Here is a 17517-nt window from a genome sequence, read left to right on the forward strand (position 1 = left end):
CGGGCAGTGAAGGCTGTGGTGAAAATATCTACTAACAGCCCGGAAACACAGGTAAGCGGGAGTCTGTCTGAGTCGTCCGTCCTTGAGGGAGCGGGGACGGGACGTCGAACGCCGGTTGGGCGTTGTTTCCCTCGCTCTTCGGGGTTAACGGGGATTCTGTACCTACCGCGTAACCTGGCACGGTGCTTTTGTTATTGCTGATTGCGGTATATGCAGCAGCTAAGATATTCACCATTTTTTCAGCACTTAACCACAAGGACACTATTACAGCTACTTCCCGTCGTTGTATACATTAGAGGCAGAGAGAACCTGCTATTTGTAGGGGGAACATTAGAACCATCAAACGAGTTTAATAAGAAGTAAAATTAAACTGCTGTAGGTCAGTCATGAATGAGGATGAGGAGCGCAGATTAGCGGCACAGACCATGTTCACCAGGAGAACGGGACCAGTGACCTGGGCTAACGATAAAGATAACCAATCACAACCCAAGGAGGACAAACTACGCAAATATGAAAAACTGAAAAGAAGTGAAATAACCAAGTGGTGGGAAGCAACATCACTACAGCACTATGTTGACCAGGAGATGGTCCCTAGGGGGCTAAGGATTTTCACGACGCCAACATATGAGAAAACTAATCCCAAAATGCTGGAGGAATGGTCGAACAATTCAGCTCTGAGCTCTAGGAGGATGTTAGAAATTCTCATCAAGTACGCCTGGTTAGATCGAGAGGTGATTTTGGCAGATATTAAAGCCATAATGGACGAATTGAAAAAAAGCATAGACAAAGAAACCTTGGATAAGGCGTTAGCTAACATCAAAGAGAAATTAACCAAACACGAAGAAGATATAAAAGCGGGGAAAGAAAGAAAACTGAACCGCGACTATGGCGATTACGACTCCGGGCGTATTCTTACATTCAGCCATAAATATGACCACCTTTACAAACAAGGTGAACATGAAGTGGAGAAGACGGTTTCCCCAAATGAAATGTCGGGAAGTGAAGGAGCTATTTCCAGCGAATGCGAGTCGGATGTGTCAGCACAGAACGAAACCCCCTCAGTACCGAATAAAAAACAACTGACTTTTTTAGACGAATATCGGACACTGCGGAGAGGCCGCCAAACAACGAGAGAGACCCCAACCCCGAAAACAAGAGGACAGAGAGGACGGGGGCGGGGGAGAGGAAGAGGTCACGGCGCAATCGCAGAATCAGAATCAGACAACGTGGCAGAAGAGGCAGGGGCCGTGGCACAGTGGGAAGAGGCCGAACATATGCCAAAAAAACGTATTGATGGATGAAACAATGGTAAATAGAACAATTGTAAATCTATCTAAAAGACCCATGAACTTAATAGAGAAAAGAACTCTGTGCCTTGGTCTATCTTTCTGTCCCTCTGGTCCCTCAAGTTACATCAATGATAGGATTGATCTTTTTAAATATGTACGCAAGCTGAAACTAAAGAAATGGCATAAGATCAAGGGAGTTGATGCTAGACATGGCATGGATACGGTTAACAACATAGATGCCCATGATTTCAACTTAAGAGATGTTGAAGTTCTTAACACAATGGTTGAACTTAATTGTGGTGTAAATGAGACAGAGTATGAGAGTACTTCAACCCAGCTATTGGTCGAACTAGATATATTAACTGATGCATCTGCTAACACTGAGTTCAAACTAAAGTCTAGCTTTATACCAACATTACCACACGACAGCATAGACACATTTCACGAATGCGTGAGCAAGGCACTCAACGATGCTAGGCACAACAACCATAAGAATAAAAACAACAACAAACGCAGAGGCTTCAGTGATTCCAATCTTTCTTTTGAGCAAAGAAAAGCCCTCAAATCTCTTATGGATGATGACAGTATCATCATACGCCCTTCAGATAATGGGGGCAACATAGTGATTTTAGATCGGGATCAATATCTAAGTGAGGCAGATAGACAACTCATGGACACTACATTCTATGAAATAGTAAATTTCCAACAGTACAATGACAGCATTACCACCATATGAGAATTATTAACTCAATGGAAGAATAAAGGGATTCTGACGTGGGAGGAATACGGATACCTAAAACGAGATTATCCTGTCCTCCCAGTCCTATATCTTCTCCCCAAGTTACACAAGGATCCAGAAAAGCCACCAGGGAGGCCCATAGTATCATCAAGGGGGAGCGTGGCGGAGCATGTGTCTAAATACATTGATTACTTCCTGAGAGAATATGTGACCACATTGGATAGTTACATTAAAGACACTAAGGACTTTCTAAAGAAAGTAGAGGGCCTAGAATGGGACAAGGACAGCATGTTCATTATATTAAATGTACATAGCTTGTATACCATCATTAACCACAAACAGGGTTTTGAGGCTTGTGAACACTATTTAAAGAACAGAGACATCAGACTCCGTGAACATACGCGGATGCTCCTCATGATGGTGGAATACTGTTTGACGAACAATATTTTTTTGTTCAACGGCGCCCTCTTCAGACAGGTAAACGGGACGGCGATGGGATCGTGCTTTGCTCCCAGCTTCGCCAACCTTTTCATGGGAAGCTGGGAGGAGAACATACGTTCCCATCCATCCCTACAACAGGACTGGAAACTGGTGTCGATGTGGCTTCGCTACATCGACGACCTGTTTATTGTATGGAAGGACTCTGCTGAGGAAGCACAAGAGTTTATCAATAAACTCAACAACAACAATCTAAATATCTTCCTCAGTGGGACCATCAGTAAAACACAGGTGGAATATTTGGATGTCAAACTGGAAATCATTGACAACCGAGTACACACATCCCTGTATCGCAAAAACACAGCAGGCAACAGAGTCCTTCACGCCCTCAGCAGCCACCCAGAAACTCTCAAGTGGAGTATTCCGTTTGGGGAGCTGCTGAGAGCGAGAAGGAACTGTAACACTGAGGAGGCATACAAGCTGGAAAGCCAAAACATTGCAACTAGGTTCAGCGAAAGAGGGTACCCCAATTGGGTATTAAAGAAGGCACTGGCCAGAGCCGCAGGAACAGAAAGGGCCCAGACCATTTCTGACACACTTCCTACAGCCAACACAGAGGAGGAAACCACGAGAATGATCATGACTTTTGGGTCAGACTCTAAAACCATCAAGAGAATTATTACGCAAAATTGGAGTATCCTCAAAAAATGATTCTGTGATTGGAGGCAGTGTGCCAGACAGACCTAGTATAACATACCGCAGAAACAAGAATATCAGGGATTTGCTCGTCCACAGCGACGTCACCATATACCCACCCACAAACATACAAGGTCTTGAGGGGTTGTATCCTTGCGGCCACTGAAGGGCTTGCAACAACAGTGTATCACAAAAAAAAGTATCGTACAACGGGATTAACAAAAACATCACCCAATTCTTGACATGCAGTTCTGTGTATGTCATATATGCCATCGAATGCACTTGCAAACTGTGGTATATTGGCAGCACCACCTGCATGGCCAAAAAACGTATACTGGAGCACTGCAGAGCCATTACCAATTTTGACCAGAAATACCCCGTGGCACGACATTTTAGGGAGAGACACTCTTCTAATACCAAATAACTACGTTTCATCCTCCTAGAACAGGTAGAGAAAAACCCCAGAGGGGGCAACAGAGTTTTAAAATTGAGACAACGAGAATCAAAACTAATAATTGACTTTCAGACTAAGACCCCGGGTGGGTTAAATCAGGAAGAAGAATTGTCCGTACATCTCAAGGAATGAATTGTATATCATAACTCAATGATGGCTTTGATGCTGCTCTTCTTCTTTTTGTATTATATACATATAAATATCCTCTAAATTCATGACTGTATAGTTACAGTGTTCGTAATTGGTATATAAGAAGCATACACTGCTGTTGTTTCTACTGACATAATTCTAATTGGTGGTTTTATGTTTCAATTACAGGAAGTGAGGACGGGGTCTAGACATTTGAGGTCTACCCACATGATCCCTACAAATTTCCTCCCCTTCACTCTTTTCCCCCCCTTTTCCTGCACCTATTTCAGTGGCATTATTGCACTCTTTTTCTATTTTCTTCTTATTCACATTTTTTTATTATTATTTGTCTAACGAGCACGACACACTGTTTATAAATCAGACCGCATACAATATGACACACACTAATTTTTGGGAATGACTTACGGGTCCTTGGCCAGCCACATAAGCAGATTAACTGGATATTTCAGGCACTTGCCAACAGGGCTCTGTTGGGTGGACACCGTGAAAATTGGTTGGTATAATACTGACACGTGACACTTGTCATTAGCAAACAGGTTGATCCTGTAGTTTTCTCTTTGACAGAGATGTTACACGAAATTCACGTGTGCATCTGTATGGATGATCCTAACACGATGTCGAGATTTATCGGGATTACCCTTTGTTGGAACACGCTAGATCTGAGAGATTATTTAGTAGTTATGCGCAGTGCACTGCCATTTATTCAAGGCACACATAAATTGACGGCAACAAGACACAACTTTATTGAGGGGTGACAATGAACAATGCCTTCAATAGTAGACTTTAACTGTGATGTGCAGTCCTACGTTGCTGTTTAGTATTTAACAACATTGCATGATTTGACCATTTTCTTTTACAATGACATGTCATTTTGATCGAGTCTGCAAAGAGATACTGTAACTTAATGTGTATTCAACATTAATTTTGTTTCACATCAAGAACTTGTGAGGAATATGATTTTACTTACGATGTCCTCTTTCTATGTTCATAGTTATGTGTTGATATATATGCGGGCAATTTCAGTGATGTCACTAACACGTGATCAAGCCAGACGGTGAAACGCGTTGTGTTTAAATAAACAGCAGTTTTCCTGAAACCATTTCTGGTTCTTTTTGATTCCTGAGAGCGTACTTACTGGAACAGGTTAAATTACAATTATTGAATAGCCGGTTTTTCTCCGCCGGCATGTACGCCACTCCCCTAGGGTCCATTCGAGTACGGAAGGAGTTGTTTGCTGATACGATATACACATATATACACACACACACATATATATATATACAATTAAAATATACATTTTTACCCCAAAACCCAAACCCACCCTAATATTACCTTTCCCACGCCAAAACCCAAACCCATCCTAAACCCTAAAATTACCTTCCCACCCCAAAACCCAAACCCACCCTAAACCCTACAATTACCCTTCCCACCCAAATCTACCCTAAACCCTAAAATTACCCTTCCTACCCCAAAACCCAAACTCACCCTAAACCCTAAATTTACTTTTCCCACTCCAAAATACAAACCCACCCTAAACCCTAAAATTAATTTTCCCACCCGAAAACACAAACCCACCATAAAGCCTAAAATTACATTTCCCACCCCAAAGCACAAACCCACCCTAAACCCTAAAATTACCCTTCCCACCCAAAAAGCCAAGCCCACCCTAAACACTAAAATTACCCTTCCCATCCAAAAAGCCAAACCCACCCTAAACCCTAAAATTACCCTTCCCAACCCAAAACCCAAACCCACTCTAAACCCTAAAATTACCTTTCCCACCCCAAAACACAAACCCACCCTAAAATTACCTTTTCTACCCACAAAACCTAAACCCTAAAATTAACCCTCCCACCCAAAAACCCAAACCCACCCTAAACCTTAAAATTACTCTCCCCACCAAAAACCCAACCCCACCCTAAACCCTAAAATTACCCTTCCTATCCAAAAACCCAAACCCACCCTAAACCCTAAAACTACCCTTCCCACCCCAAACCCACCTTAAAATTATCCTTCCCACTCCAAAACCCAAACCCACCCGAAACACTAAAATTACATTTCCCACTCCAAAACCCAAACCCACCCTAAACCCTAAAATTACCTTTGCCAGCCAAAACCCCAAACCACTCTAAACCCAAAAATGACCCGCCCCACCCCAAAACCCAAACCCCCCTAAACCCTAAAACTAGCTTTCCCACCCCAAAACCCAGACCCACCCTAAAATTACCCATCCCACCCCAAAACCCAAACCCACCCTAAACCCTGCAATTACCCTTCGCATCCCAAAACCCAAACCCACCCTAAACCCTAAAATTACCCTACCCATCCAAAAACCCAAACCCACCCCAAACCTTAAAATTACCCTTCCCACCCAAAAACCTAAACCCACCCTAAACCCCAAAATTACCATTCCCACCCTAAACTCTAAAATTACCTTTCCCACCCAAAACCCACCCTAAACCCAAAAATTACCTTTCCCACCCAAAAACCCAAACCCACCCTAAACCCTACAATTACCCTTCTCACCCCAAAACCCATACCTGATTTAAACTAAAATTACCCTTCCCAACCCACAACCCAAACCCACCCTAAACCCTAAAATGACCATTACCATTCCCACCCCAAAACCCAAACCCACCCTAAACCCTAAAATGACCTTTCCCAACCCAAACCCACTCTTAAATCTAAAATAACCTTTCCCACCCAAAAACCCAAGCCCACCCTAAACCCTAAAATTACCTTTGCCAGCCAATAGCCCAAACACACATTAAACCCTAAAATTAACCTTCCCACCCCAAAAGCCAAAACCACACTAAACCCTAAAATTACCCCTCCTGCCCAAAACCCGAACCCCCCTAAACTCTAAAACCAGCTTTCTCACCCCTAAACCCAAACCCACCCTAAAATTACCTTTCCCACCCAAAACCCAAACCCACCCTAAACCCTAAACTTACCCAGCCCACCCCAAAACCCAAACCCACCCTGAACCCAAAAAATACCCTTCCCACCCCAAATCCCAACCCTACCCTAAGCCCTAAAATTGGCTTTCGCACCTCGAAACCCAAAACCCAACATAAACCCTAAAATTACCTTTTGCATGCAAAAACCAAAACCAACCCCAAACCCTAAAATTACCCTTCCAAACCAAAAACCTGAACCCTAAAATGACCTTTCCGACACAAACCCAACCTTAACTCTGAAATTACCTTTCCCACCCAAAAACTCAATAACCCAAACCTTCCCAAAACCCTAAAATTACCTTTGCCAGTCAAAAACCCAAACCCACCCTAACCTCTAAAATTACCCTTCCCACCCCGAAACCCATACTTGCTCTAAACTCTAAAATTACCCTTCCCACCCCAAAACCCATATTTGCTCTAAACCCTAAAATTACCTTTCCCACCCCAAAACCCAAACCCACCCTAAACTCTGAAATTACCGTTTCCACCCAAAACAAACAAACCCACCCAAGCCCTAAAATTACCCTTCCCACCACAAAGCCCAAACCCACCCGGAACCCTAAAATTACCCTTCCGAACCCAAAACCCAAACCCACTTTAACCCTTAAAATTAGCTTTCCCAACCAAAAACCCAAACCCACATTCAACCCTAAAATTACCCTTCCCACTCCAAAAGCCAAACCCACCCTAAACCTTAAAATTACCCTTCCCACCCCAAAGCCCAAACCCACCCGGAACCCTAAAATTACCCTTCCGAACCCAAAACCCAAACCCAACCTAACCCTTAAAATTAGCTTTCCCAACCAAAACCCAAACCCACTCTAAACCCAAAAATTACCCTTCCCTTCCCACCCCAAAACCCAAACCCACCCTAAAATTACCTTTCCCACCCAAAACCCAAACCTACCCTAAACCCTAAAATTACCCTTCTCACCCCAAAAACCCACCCTAAACCCTAAAATTACCCTTCTCACTCCAAAATTCAAACCCACGCTAAACCCTAAAATGACCTTTCCCACCCAAAAAAACGAAACCCACCCTCAACCCCAAAATTACCATATATATATGTGTGTTTTACTTACAGGTGAAACACATATGCCTATGCCTTTACCATTCATGACTTTAAAACGGAATTAGTTGTAAAGGCATGCGTGGTAAAAGCCTATGCATTGTGATAGTAGTACATTGTAATGGCACTTGCGTTGCAATTGCATACAATGTAATAACATGCGTTGTGAACATTTTGTTGTAATGCCTGTTTCCCAGCCTAATCAAAGACAATAAGTGCTCTCTTTACCTAACTCAGGACACTGACAAACGTTAGCATTCAAATCATCTGTTTTCACTTTATGCAATACAGATGTATCTTATTGGTTACAAAAGAAACATGCTTTTGTTTCAGGAATTTTATTCGGAACTAGAAATTCCGAACGTGTTTTAGCTGGGCAACTATATAGACCTGCATCACTATGTTTTCTTTTCTGAGCCCGTTGCAGCTTTAGATTGTCACACTTGTTAAAACATGATTTATGCCACACTGCATTGTTAGTCCTTAATGTCTGCTCAATAGCAGACCATCATAAAAGCCGTTCTAGCTCGATATTCATAGGTACAAATTCCAATTCTTTAAATCTCTTCAGGTTATGGGCTAAAATACTATATCCAGACCCATAATGCTGGGCTAATAAGTCTTTCTGAAGTGCTTTCCAGAAAAAAAACACAGGTGGACCAATTTGTTGCAACAACATCATCTTGCTGGACAGCATGACCACTGGTGTGAGTATAGCAATAAGGTATTGTTTCGACACGCTACTCATTTTCAGGCAGTACAGAAGACGTGTTGAATCTGAAAAAAAAGAAAGGTACATATTAATATATAATACATATTAATAAATGTTGATACTGGTCAATAAGTATGAATATTTATAGACATCAAATATATAAAAGATTTTAATTTTAAAGTTTTGTACATGCTTTAAGCAGCCATTTTGGCTTTATACTTATGACGTCACAGTCTAGATAAACATGGGCATACACATGACCAGCACTGATGTGTACACATGAACCTTTGGGCCACATTTGACGCAAATCGGAAGTTGGTCATCTTGGATTTCGGTTAAATTATATGATGTCATAGACAAGGTTCGTGCTCTTATATGATTACTATTACGAAGGCGAATGTCTGTACCAACTTCCAGCTTTCTATCAAAAAGTGAACAGTCTTTCAGTTTAACAGCTATACTATTATGGAGTGTCTAGATAGTTAGATTTTACTGATTTTTCTAGTCAAAACATTAGCTTTACTATACATCCCCACCTTTAAAAAAAGAAATTGATCTACCTTCATTGTGCTATTCGCAGCAAGAAGCGTTTCAGGATACCAGTGTTTGTATCCATTGCCACAAAAAAGTTAGGCCTATTGACTTTGTTGATGCTTGTTTATCTGCATGTGGTTTTACACATGAGATTTATTGAGTGTTTATATTTTTTTAGGGAAGCATGGATTGAGAAGGAAACCATATTCCAAACCAAAATCAAGCAAGTTCTAAAATATGATGTCAGCAAAAGTAACCCGTTGTGTCCTACTGCGCTGCCTCTGGCCGACTGCCTGCTGTTACCACATTGTTTGGAATGTCACGTGACAGACGAAGAGGGGTTTTGCAGTGCCCTGAAAAATGTCTCATCACTGTTAAAAAAAGAAGGGCATCTCATACTGATAATTTGTGCTGAAGCAACGTATTTCATGGTTGGGAGCTTCAAGTTTCCACATCTATGTATTGAAGAGTGTTTTGTGAGGAAAGTGCTTGGTGATGCTGGCTATGACATTGAGGAGCTATTGGTGTTGCCTAGGCAGGTTGAGTTGTTGCATGATGTGGCAGATTATCACGGCTTTTTATATGTTGTCGCTCGCAAACAATTGGTTGTTACATCTCCTGGTGGATCATAATTTATAAATAGATATACCACTCAAAAGAAGAAACAGACAGGATTTCACCTCTGTCCTGAATCAAACTGCTTCTGTTTCTACTCTTTTAACCCTATTGCTGCTGACACCAGTGGCGCTCTGCTCCCTGTCTCTCCTCCTCATGCTTTACAATCGACCCTGTTTGTGCTGGTACCACACTCTTTGCTCTTCCAGTTGATTTCACCGGATCCTCAACCCACAGCATCATATAAATTGTGCCATTGCTCACAGAGTTGATCAATTTATCTGCTGATAGCGCGGATTTGGGGTGAAATTTAAATAATATGGTTCAAACTTCTCTTCACTTACAGGGTCAAGCCCTGTTCCTGCACTGGTTTGTTCCATGGAAATCTCATTTCAGGTGATGGATCTTTGTCGCTCTGTTTTGATCCAGGAGCTATTTCATCACCACAAGTTAAATCACAACATTGATTATAAGTTCAGTCAATGATTAGAGTTTGAAGTAGGTTTAAAGTTTTATTTCTCATTAAGAGATTAGTAAGTTTCTTTTTATTCAAATTAGTCAATACATCTTTAGCAGTAGCAATCTGTAAAATTGCGCATATGCAAACGACGAACAGAAGCAGCAGTAGCCACAACGATCAGTCGAGGACAAGGGAAGGAGTGAGAGAGTGGGCAAGGAGTGGTGGAAAAGTGTATGTGTCTACACTAAGAACACACACTAATTTAAAAGACAAGAAAATATGTTGCAAAGTTTGTGGGAAACTTCTCCTCTTTCGTCCAGTCAGGTGGCAGCACTCGTCTGTGAGCAGGTTCAGCTCTACCTTTCCCACAAAATACCATGGAGCATGCAAACATTTATCACAAAGTTTATTAAAGACATCTTAAGTATGTGGCTCTTTATTCATAAGCCTTTTTTATCATAGGCATCAAACACCTTTGATAAATGTTTAATTGGTTGAACATTGAACTATGCTAAAGAAGAGAAAAATCAACTTGCAAAATCACTGTTAGGAAATACATTTCATTTAACACAAGCAAATTGTGTAAAATGTACAACCATTCTATTCAAGCTTTATGTGAAGCATGAGAAGATAGGACGTTTTAGTCATTACAGATAAAATGTTGCTTAGTAAAAATAATACATTTGTTAAATTGAACATTCTGCAGTTATGACAAATGTTTCTAAGCATGTCACATTAAGGTTAAGCTTCTAAATTGCATTGTGCACCTTTCAGCAATATCGAGTTTACTTTTAGTTAAATAATTCTTCTATTTAAGCATTTCTGTGGCCTTTACTAATAGCTATTGGTGCAGTTTGCACATTAAAAACGTGTGTCATTTTCCTCTAAATCTTTTTGTTCATCATTGCACATATAGCTGTTATACTAAATAATTTGCATTTTAATTTGTTGACTTTATCATTGCCATTTCATTTACTTTCATTGCTACAATGTCACTATGCATTTTTACAACCAGGTTAAATTGTTTTTGCATTTACTTTCATAATGTGGTTGTACTGCTGCATTATTCTCTAATGACTTTGAGTGTATGATTCACTGAGAAGGATCACACACACTACACACAAAGGACAGCACCCTCTTTTAACTATTTCCATGGTGCCTATAATACTTTGTCAAATTCATTAGTTAAAAGTTTGTTTGGTAAACCGAGGCCACACGTGTTAATGATTTGTTATTTGTTTGGAAGTGCTGTTTTGCTTTTTTCAATTTGCAGCCCACTATAATACACTACCTTACTCTGTGGTCCACATTTTATTAGCCTTTGAAGGCTGAAATGCTCCCTTTGAAACCTACCTTTCCAGGTCACACTTAGTTATCTGCAGAGAGTACGCCATTCCCTGATTATATTTCTGTGATATTAGGAATGTTCAATAGTTTAGGAACGTGGCTCTGTGAAGCAATCAGTTGATTCTTTTTGTTGCATAACAACGCGTTTCCTTCAGAATAATACAAAGTTAATCAGATATGTATCTAGTGAAAACAGGATATAAAGAACCAGCAACTGTCTGCAATATACATGATATATACACCAACCAGCTAAAATGTGAATTAACTCTATGAGAGGTTTCTCCCCGGCACATACTGAAAGCATAGGAGAAGAAATGGAGAAGATCAAAATGCAAAGATGATCTTACCTTTCTGAAATCACTTTGCTCCAACCATATTTCAAATATCACCATGGCTAAAGCTACCAACTGCAACCAAGGGAGCATTTAGCTGAAGCACAAACCTTTTTAAGGACGTCAACAAGTGCGTCACCCCCATCCCAGAATACATAATCCCAGCAATATCCAACAGCCTCATCTTCAAAAAGAAATTCAACAAAAACTGATCTAGGACCACCAATTCATGATTGCCATCTACCCCATCACTTTTATCCAGTTGCCACACCACTAACTGATCATCCTTCAACACTATCTCCGACACAGGCATCACCAACATTCTGAACTTGCTAAAAGCCATCTCTTCTAAAGATGACTGCGTCCCTCCTTCATCACCAAGTTTCTTCAAGAAGCCCTCACACTCCTCCTCCACATTGTAAATGCCGCACCAACCAAGTGCACCTTCCAGAACAGCCTGAAGACCAGATAGACCGTTCCACTGTTAAAAAATGAATAGTTGATTCAGCTACCCATGCCATCTTCCATCTAAAAAACCCACCTTCCATATTCTGAAAAATCATCGAGAAGGCAGTCGATATCCTGCTACCAGAGCATATCATCAGGAATAACCTGTTTCAAGACTATTAATTGGGGTTCAGATCATATAGCAGTATTAAAACAGCAATGCTCCAAGTAGTTGAAGCAAACACAAGGATATGATGGATGGAGCGCTAAAACCTTTTAGACACTCACCCCAGTCACAGATCTGGGTTGAACCCATCATCGTTCTTTAGCTCACTTCGCCACCCCTGTTCAGACACAGCTATATGCAAATCAGTCTTGCCCCTGTGCCTCATGGGAACAGTCCAGCCCGAACTGCCAAGCCCTGTGTTCCCTGTACCGGAAACAAGCATCTTGGGACAGGTTTCGGGCTAACAGCCCACATCAGCCAGGCTATCTTGAATCCAGTGGCAAAGTGAGCAAGGGACCCACGTCTGGGCATATCCTGCACACTTAGGGCGAACAAAGCAAACACAAGGGGATGATGGATGGAGCGCTGAAACCTTTAAGACACTCACCCCAGTCACAGATCAGGGTTGAATCCATCATCGTTCTTTAGCTCACTTCGCCAACCTACTTCAGACACAGCTATATGCAAATCAGTCTTAACCCTGTGCCTCATGGGAACAGTCCAGTCCAAACTGCCAAGCCATGTCTTCCCTGGACCCGGTTTCGGGCTTACAGCCCTCATCACCCAGGCTAGCTTGAATCCAGTGGCAAAGTGAGCAAGGGGCCCAAGTCTGGGCATATCCAGACTGATTTGCATATAGTTGTGTCTGAACGAGGGTGGCAAAGTGAGCTAACACAATTAATTAGTCACTGGGATGTGAGTATGATTTACATTAAACATTTTTTACTTCATTATGGCATAGTAATCCTCCCTCCTCACATATAAAACCATGAGTGTATGTTAAAAATAGATGGGAAAAAAGAAAAGAGAAAGGAAAGAAATCACCAAGAATCTCAACACAAAAGTGACAACTAAAACACAATCAATCTTGTCTTCAGACTTCTTTCAGTTTTAAGCAAGATGTGGTTGCACACCTTATTTAATGCACAGTCCACATAGGAGGTAGTCCTTGAATGGTGTCACATTGGTGGTCAATCCTGCCCAGAACCTTTTGATTATGTGTCCATATAATTATTTATCTTTTGAAGATTGGATGACTCCTTCTAAGGGAACTGTCGACGCGGTTCGGCCCCACTTTAATTTAAGCCTCTTCAGGACTTGGGAAGATCGCAGTAACTTAGCTACCAGGCTTAGCCTTAGGGTGCAGCGTATCCACTCCGCGTCCTGTTCTTAATTGGGGGGTTGAGTGCAGGGATGCGGCAAAATCTTTTGTCTGTTTGAACTGCTGGCCCACGTGTGGACGGCTCCTTGCAACTTCGGGTGTCAGCTGCTGCTATAGTGACCACGCTCCTATCCTCGTCAGTTACTCAAGTAACCTGTGGCAACACCCCGAGGCTCAGCCCGCATGAGGCCTTTGAGGAAGTGCTGAGATGGCAGGCCACCTCAGAGGAAGATGAGGTGGATGACAATGATGAGGAAGGAGCACAGACAGAGGAGGAGGACACAGTCCAGGGTCCTAAGCTGTCAGGAGGGCCCCACTTGACCCCAACAGATGACCTAGATGCCCTTGATGACCAGGACGGTGCAGGAAGCAGTGTGCCTGCCAGGGGCCTGACCCACAGGAAGTGGAGGACAAAAAAGAGGAAAGAAAGCTCTAAATGGAGCTGGCCAAACTAAGGCTGGAGAAGAAAAAGTTGGCACATAAACTCAAGGAACTGGACATCACACAGGTGGAATCGAGCGGTAATTGTGGCAGCATACTTTCAGTGTCCACTGGAGAAGGAAGGGTCAGAATACCCAAGAATTTGGTGTCCAGTTGTGTGGCGGGAGATGACATTGACAAGTGGTTCTCAGTATATGAAGTGGCTCTAAGGGTGCACATATACCTTCACAAAGCTACTGTGGGGGTAGCTTGTGAAGGTATATGCCCACGGTGGGGCGAGGTACACTAGAGGTAGAAAACCAGACAGAATACACTCCCATGAAGGCCATTCTTGTTAATAAATTTAGGTTGCCCCTGGGGGATACTGAAAGAAGTTCAGGGGCAGCCACACACTTTCCACCCAGACCTGAGTGAACTTTCTAGAATATTTCAGTAAGGCACTGAAGGGATGAGTGAGTGGCAGCAAGGTAGAACATTATACTGGGCTGTACAACCAAATTCTAAGGGAGCACATGTTCAATACTTGCTTTCCTGAGGTGCACTAACACCTGTAGATAGCAAGTTGACTGACCAAAGGATGCTTGCTGATGAGGCGGACCTCTGGACAAGCACTAGAGTGTCCAAGAAGGCATCTGGGAGGGACACCCAAAGGGTGGTCAGGGTTCCTGCCAGAAGAAAGAGGGGGAGATTAAAAGGAGCCCTCTCAAGGCACCCAAAATAGTTCTGAAGGGAAAGGGTCCCAGTCCCAATCTGGCCACCTGAAGAAAGGCTTCTCTGACAAGAATCACAACAATTCTAACCTCAAGTGCTATGAGTGTAACACATATTGCCATTACAAGAGTAATTCTAAGTGCCCCAAGCAGACACAGTCTCCTACTGGAGATAAAGGTTGGCAAGTGTTGTGCTCGGGGACGAGATGCCTCCGGTTAGTAGGTGTGGAGTCAGTGAGGTTACCCTAGTATCCCTGGGTGACAAGGAGATGGTTTCCAATGCCCACCTGCCTTCCAATGCTGTAAAGTATAGGCAGTGGGCCACCATCAATGGGCAGATGGTGGAGGCTCTGAGGGACACAGGAGCCAGTATGACTAAATGAGGTGTCATCTGGTGTCCTCAGAGCAAGTGATTCACAAAACATTACACCAGGTTGTAGTAGCAGACAACCGGAATAGCCACTATCCTGTGGCTCTAGTTCCCTTTGAGTGGGGGGGGGGTCTCAGGCCTTCTCAAAGTTGCTGTGCACCCTGCCATGCCTGTGGATTGTTTTCTAGGGAAAGATCTTCAGCACACTGTCTGAAAGAGAGTGGATCTCAAGTCACAACTGGGAATGTTGGGATTGCCTGAGTGTGCTTGTGTGACCACCAGGTCCATGGCTGCCCAGAAAAGGAGTCAAAGAGGTCTGAAGCCTGGAAAGACAGCCCAGATAGCTGCCAAGAGAGGGAAGGGCAAGGGACATGGGAAGCCAGCCCTAAGTGTCCCCTAGAGGAGGTGGATGGGGCGCTGGAGAAGGATACCCTAAAGCCCACTATAGAGGACATTGCCTCCCTTAGTGACCTGCCTGAGGTTGCTGGATGGCAAGCAGAAGGGGGCTCACCGGAGAGGAGTACTGCAAGGCACACAGAGAGTGCCCAGCCCTGGAGGGCATGAGACAGCAAGCTGAGGCCCAGGCAGCTGGTAATAACTCTGAAGATCACTGCATCTGTTGTGAGAATGACCTCCTGTACAGTGTGTCTGAGGCACCTGTGCATGGGGTAAAATGGGCACAGGTTGTTCCCCAATGATACATGGCCTTCCTACTGGAGCTGGCTCAGGAGATTCTCCTGGCAGGGCATCTAGGGCAGGACAAGACCTTTGCCAGGCTTGCTCCCCTCTTTTACCTGCCCTGGATAAAGGTGTCCTCAGATGCATTCTGCAAGAATTGCTTGACCTGACACGTCATTGGGAAGACAGGGAGAAAGATGAAAGTTCCACTGTGTCCCTTACCCGCCATTGGCACCCCCTGTGAAAGGGTAGGTATTGACATTATTGGGCCCCTGGACCTAAAGACTGCCTCGGGCAACAGGCTTATATGGTCTTGGTAGACTGTGCAACAAAATACCCAGAGGCCATACTTCTGAGGACTGCAACTGCACCCACAGTGGCTAGGGCCCTAATGGGGATTTTTACTAGAGTGTGTTTCCACAAAGAAGTGGTGACTGAAAGGGCACCAACTTTATGTCTGCTTATATATAGTCAATGTGGAGTTACTTATAAGTTTTCCAAACCCTATCACCCACAAACAAATGGGCATGTGGAGAGATTCAACAGGACACTGAAGGGCATGATTATGGGCCGGCCTGAGCCCATGAGGCGGAAGTGAGACGTCCTCTTAGAATTCCTACTCTTTGCTTACAGGGATGTACCAAAACCCTGGAGCTCCTGCATGGTCTCCCTGTAAGTGAACCTCTCAGCCTGGTTAGGGAGGTTTGGAAGCAAGCTCCCAAGAAGCCTTCACAAGATTTAGTTAGCTACATGCTAGCCCTCCAGAACCAGATGGCCAAGTTCTGAAAGAAGGCTTCAGTGAACTTGGAGTCCAGCCAGGAGGTGATGAAGAAGTGGTATAACCAGACGGCTACCTCTGTGTAATTCCAGCCATGGGAAAAAGTGTGGGTGTTGGAGCCAGTGGAGCCCAAGGCCCTCCAAGATCATTGGACTGGGCCTTGTGAGAGTTGAGAGGAAGAGGGAGGCTACCTACTTGGTGGATCATAAGACCCATGACACCCTTTAAGGGTCCTCCATATCAAGTGTCTCAAACCCCGCTTTGAAAGGTCTGCGGTCACCATGCTGTTAACCTCTCCCTGACCTCCTGTCATCAAAAGAGAAAGATAGGTCAGTGGAAGGTGTGGGCCTCTCCCCTACCCTGACCAGAGAACAGCAGAGAGATTGTCTTCCATTGTTGGGGCAGTTTGCCTCTCTGTTTTCCCTCACTCCTGGGCTTACACATCTTTGGACCCAAGACATTGATACAGGAGACAGGCCCCCTGTAAAAAACACAATATACAGGCTGTCTGACAAAGTGGGGGCCAGCATCAAAGAGGAAGTCTCTAAGATGTTTGAGTTGGAAGTGATGGAGCCCTCCAGTAGCCCCTGGTTCAGCCCTGTAGTGCTGGCACCAAAAGCTGCCCGACCGGTTGACATCCCAGAACTCCGGTTCTGTGTGGACTACAGGTATCTCAACTCAGTCACTAGGACTGATGCTCACCCCATCCCCGAGCTGATGAGCTAATTGATAGGTTAGGGGCTGCCAGGTTCCCGAACACTTTTAATCTAACCTCAGGCTACTGGCAGATTGCCCTTACTGAAGGGGAAAAAGGAGAAGTCAGCCCTCTCCATCCCAGAGGGCCATAGTTTGAAGTGATGCCCTTTGGATTGACAAATGCCCCAGCCACCTTCCAGAGGCTGGTGGACCA

At 43.7% G+C, this 17517-nt stretch overlaps 1 protein-coding gene across 1 annotated transcript in view; it reads left to right on the top strand.

Moving 5' to 3' along the window:
* Positions 1-14036, top strand: part of LOC146855029 (indolethylamine N-methyltransferase-like) — an 80906-nt gene extending 66870 nt beyond the window's left edge. The window contains exon 3 of the mRNA XM_085652522.1: positions 9220-14036. Coding sequence (XP_085508648.1) covers positions 9220-9673 — 454 coding nt within the window. The 3' untranslated portion in view covers positions 9674-14036. The remainder of the gene's footprint in view (positions 1-9219) is intronic.
* The last annotated feature ends 3481 nt before the right edge of the window (positions 14037-17517 follow it).

This window comes from Triturus cristatus, chromosome 4_1 (genome assembly GCF_964204655.1).
Source record: "Triturus cristatus chromosome 4_1, aTriCri1.1, whole genome shotgun sequence".
NCBI classification, from domain to species: Eukaryota; Metazoa; Chordata; class Amphibia; order Caudata; family Salamandridae; genus Triturus; species Triturus cristatus.